The sequence below is a fragment of the Glandiceps talaboti genome, chromosome 15 (assembly GCF_964340395.1).
Source record: "Glandiceps talaboti chromosome 15, keGlaTala1.1, whole genome shotgun sequence".
NCBI lineage: Eukaryota > Metazoa > Hemichordata > Enteropneusta > Spengelidae > Glandiceps > Glandiceps talaboti.
In genome coordinates this window covers 12992151-12997150 of record NC_135563.1, presented here as the reverse complement: position 1 = coordinate 12997150, position 5000 = coordinate 12992151, and the positions used below count along the sequence as shown (strand labels likewise).

At 35.2% G+C, this 5000-nt stretch overlaps 2 protein-coding genes across 4 annotated transcripts in view; both read left to right on the top strand.

Moving 5' to 3' along the window:
- The window catches only part of LOC144446809 (insulin-like growth factor-binding protein-related protein 1), an 8598-nt gene extending 8230 nt beyond the window's left edge, over positions 1-368 (top strand). The window contains exon 3 of the mRNA XM_078136650.1: positions 172-368. Coding sequence (XP_077992776.1) covers positions 172-368 — 197 coding nt within the window. The remainder of the gene's footprint in view (positions 1-171) is intronic.
- Positions 1-5000, top strand: part of LOC144446523 (uncharacterized) — a 47128-nt gene that overhangs the window by 24849 nt on the left and 17279 nt on the right. For 2 of the 3 annotated variants that reach the window (XM_078136304.1, XM_078136303.1), the window contains exon 1: positions 4744-5000. This exon is cut by the window's right edge and continues 58 nt beyond it. The exons of the other annotated variant lie outside the window; for it this stretch is intronic. In XM_078136304.1, coding sequence (XP_077992430.1) covers positions 4829-5000 — 172 coding nt within the window. In that variant the 5' untranslated portion in view covers positions 4744-4828. Of the gene's footprint in view, positions 1-4743 lie in introns of those variants that run through there. 3 annotated transcript variants of the gene reach the window in all.

The following is a 5000-nucleotide window of genomic DNA, read 5'->3' as shown; positions in this document are numbered from 1 at the left end:
CGTATCAACTATCACAGAGATCAATTTATTGATTATACTCGAGATTAGACGAATTTGTCATCAAAATGTCTGAGCATGTCGATTGGGAGCTCTACAGAAATAACAAATATTTTGCTCAGTGATGTTGTCACACACATAATTAAATGGTACTTATACCACTTTTGATTACAGAAAAAGTCGACGAGGAAGATGAGGAAAACGAAGCAACGTACGAAGAAGAGGATTATGATACGGAATCATCTGAAACCGAAGAAGAAACAGGAGAACAAGTGATTCCCACCGAAGAGGACAGCCAAGCAGGGGAAGTCTCGCCTTTGTTTCCAGAAGAGAGAGATGACAGTTTCTTAGGTAGTGGCGATGAAGAGTAAAACATCAGAGTTTTATAAACCGAGATGACTTAGTTGTTATATACTAGTAACTGCAAACAATATATAGAGTATGAAAAGTAAACACGTCTTGTATATACTTTCTATTACGCTGAAATATTAGTTGTTAATTGAAAAAAAAATACTTCAGACTCAAAGACTAAAGTGAATTCGATATACCATTTTCTTTCTTCATTTATCACACTGTAAAAATAAAACAAGACGCCACGTCGCTATATATACAATTTGATGTAGTGAAAGCATAAGCTCTGATTAGCATATACAAGGAATTATTTTTAATGATAATTGGCCCAAATCCTTTGCAAATGAACTGATAGTTTTGTATATGCTATAATAGTTTGACATTTTACTCACTAACAGTCATCAATCTTCATACATTACTGCTTGAGGGCGCTGTAATCTAACATTCATGTTTCAAGTGTGTTCCAATTACAATCAGTGCATCAACTGTAGACATGATGTAGAACACGCAACTGTATACGTAATAGTGACGTACGATGTGGTTTTATACATTTTATCTTCTTTTCTGAAACAAAATAGTGTATTATCTAAATTACCCTGTATCCAGGGTTTTATAGCATTGATTGTATCCTTGATTGAATCCAGGGTCCTATAGCATTTATCGTATCCAGGGTGTTATAACATTTATTGTATCCAGGGTCCTATAGCATTTATTGTATCCAGGGGCCTATAGCATTTATTGTTACATATATCTAGCCTTCCTCTCGTGTATGTATTTTCTCGTGGACATTATTCCTCATGATATAGGTATTACTCAAAGTTATACATGTATTAATATATATATTACCCGGTTACGTTACTGCCACGTTCATCCTCAGAAACATTCACTATAACAATATTTGTCTCATGTATATCGTAAAATATGTTTTTTACTCACATATTGCTTTAACAATTAAAGAACAACTTACAAGAATGAAATCTTTGATCAATAAAGCGATACAAATTTCCTATATATGTTCACTGGTCTGTTTTTGTTTTATTCAGAATTGCTATATGTCAACTCCTACCACACACAACAAGGTCAAATATCCCAATTCATGACATCATTCTGCCACGACCCTTATTTATTATAAATTACTACGATTATATCTTAAGATCAAAGATAAAAAGATTGCCGGCTTTCGAGTCTGCAACTTCAACAAATATCAAAACTTTGCAATTTTTTTTTGTAAGGGTAGAAGGCCGATTTGAATACCGTTGATGATAACGCCATCTTTGGTGTGTTCCTGCACAGCGGTAAACTTTCACAAAACACAATGTGCAACTTTTAACATTCTGTGTTGAAGCTTTAAAACAGTAAATGTTGGCATATAGCCGGCACGCTGTAAAACTATGTGTTAGTCTAGTCAATGATTTATAAACATCTTTCTTGCTATAATTTCCAATAATTTAAAGAAAATATCAGACTCAGCCTTTATTTCACGAGGACATTAGGGTAAATTAGCACTTTTTGGTTTACTTTATCTGGCTGTTTTTGTGTTGTATGATGTAGCCGGAGTCTTTTAAGGAATATTTAAGTATATAGCGTCCTCACTGGCGAGATAAAGAGATCTACAGTGAAAGTCGTAAAAGTTTATGCATCACTTTAGAAATGCCAACATTTTTATGGCAGCTCTTTTTCTGAACAAAGACGGTCATATCTATTTATTATCTAGTTTTAAGAGGTATTTGTGCAGGTATACTTGTTTCTGTCAACCTGCTGGTTGCTAGTATCAGTCGAGTGGGGTCACCCTACAATTTAGTCTGTCTCTGGTTTTACACGTGTACGTTATGAGTTTTCGTTTATTCCGACGATGATATCTCACTTGGAGTCATTTGATGTAGTCCAACTACGCAGTGAGTCACCGACACTCTCCAACTTTTCAAGCTTCCCCAAAATTGTTGATCAATCTTATCTGTCTGCTTCAGGAATAAGCGATGACCTCCACTCACAAAGGTAGGGCTCGTTACCTCTAGCACTAGTCAATTTTAGGCGTATAAGTAGATTTCTAGACATTGCACATTAACGCACTTGGGGCCGCTAAGAAGCATCTGTTTTAAAACTGTGTCTATATCAGCAGTCAACTAGCCCAGACACTTTTATTTTCAAATCATTGTAGCGCGTCTATAAAGACTATAATCGATATATCGATTGAATTTATAAAACTGCAAATACTAATATTAGGAACTCGCATCGGCAGATCGTTAGAAAAAAAACCTCTTCCCAACCTACGATTTTGAAGTATTGGAATGCAGAACTTTAATCATATTTTTGACAAATTTCAAATAGAAATGGAATCTACTGCGACTAGAAGGTACAAAGTAATATAAACGTAAAATAGTCACAGATACGTCTGTTAAATTAAAAGTAAAGAGAACTTAAAACACGTCTATTAATGCCATAACAATGTTTAACAATTCTGTATTTACGTCAGGACAGTTTGGTGATTGCAACGGCGCCCTCTGTATCCCTAGCTGACATTTATTCGACAAAACGTTACTTCTTGAAAGTGAAGTAACTTTTTAGCTTTGAACGGAAAGGAAGTTTGTTCATAAAGACTATTTTACTTGGCGTAGCACTTGCTGTATTCAGCTAACTGTATTTATTTTTAAGTGCTCGTCCATGAAAGATTACTATAAAAGATATAAAACTGATTTCATTGTCTCGTGAACTGTTTATTAACAACATTATCGTCACAGTAGATAATTGAAACATTAATAGGTGAATTAAAAACATGTTTCAATGTACATTTTATGGTGTTATACTATCAATGTATTAGTAATAAACTTTGAATACCAGTCGACATTCTCATGTTAGTTTTTATTAGTGTTTGGTAATCGTCCAACCCAATTCCCTAAGTCTGTGGTACGTGTATATAGCTAGTCACTTCAAATAATGACTCGTTAAACTATAAATAAACCATCTATTAAATAAAATACACTGGGCATAGAAAGGGTGTCTGTATTAATAATCCGGTTGAAGTTTCGCAAACAGCATTTGCTCAACAGTGGAAAAACAAAACCTTTTTTTTTTAAATTTAAGCCAGGGAATAAGAATTGACATATTATTATCGTATGTTTGATCTCAGAAGTTCCTTCATGTAAGTATTTGTGCATTGCTCTTACACCTGTCAGGGGTTTGTCTTTTGAAAGTAATGGTTCCTTCTAACACAAATGTTGTTCTATTCACCGATAGGTACGGTTACATTATTCCGTAACTCAGCAGAAAACAAATGATTTAACTTGAGGCAGGCTACGACTCAATACTACTACTTCTACTAACCAAAGTCAAAAAGTTACAGACTGCGCACACTGCATTCTCAACTGAATTCTATGAGCACATACGGAATCATTCAACCAATCAGAATTGTTTATTCTGAATCTCGTAGCACATCGTCGTAAACCACAGCCTCTGGCTAATAATGTCACTATATATAATGATACAGACAAAGAAGGCACATTCTCTGATCTTAACATTCATCGCCTCACGTCTTTGTAGAGTAATAACACGTAGCCATGGTTTCAACACATAAACAAGACGTGATTGGCTGATTATGAACTTTGAACTTAACAAAGTATAATGTCTGATGTCACGCTTATCGAACATACCTAATCTCTGTTTTTGTATGAATTAATGATTAATGATACCGCAGCAGGACCTTTCAAGTGTAGATGACACAACAATTACATTTTTAATTAATTTCAAATCATATTTAGGTCAGACTGGATACATCGCAACGATTGTCACAAATGTTTGCATAAAATTCATGACTAAAAATAGAGACAAATTTATAAAATATATGACAGAAAAATTGCGCGAATTTCTACACCGTGCGAAAGTTGAAAACTTCCCGGGATGATGTGTTAATTAGAAGTATGACGCAATGGCCATTCTATTAAAACTTGAATAAGTGAGAATTCCAATTCTTTTCCATTGTTTATTTGAGAATGTCTCCAGCTGCTCGATTCATCCAGCGTCAAGTATGACGTAGAATGGCTTTAAAGTTTAATTATAACCACACTATCTATAGTAATCGTAACTTTGCGTAATGACCATAGCTACTTTAGTTGTAGCGTGTGTCTATCTATAGTACATTGAGAACCTTATTTGCATCGTACTAGCTGAATAAGTTACAGACGGTTACCGTATCCATGGAAACTGGAATTGTGTGACATCTATTGGAATACGTAGTGTGAAGTTTTTGATCACTGGATCTCTAAGTTGCCATTGTGATTAATTAGCAGTGTATTGTATCACCAGGTAGTCTGTTATTCCGTTTGAACTCTGAATCAAATAATTGTCGTGAAGAGACACACGCGTCATAGTGTGTTGGAGATGCGACCAGTGAACGTCGATTGTGTGCTATATACTTCGGAGCAACAGAAGTTATGGAATATCGTTTAAAGTTTATTGTCACCATGTCTGATATAGGGTGTATGTGATGGACAGTCGGCTGATGTCACCACCACCGTCCTGTCTTGGAAGAGAGTTATCGTCAGTACAGAAGGTCGGTAGAGAACTGTCCTCAATACAGAAGTCGCCGTCACGGTTAATTCTCAGCAGAGAACAAACATCAATTCAGACATCATCGTCAAATCTCAGCAGAGAATCTT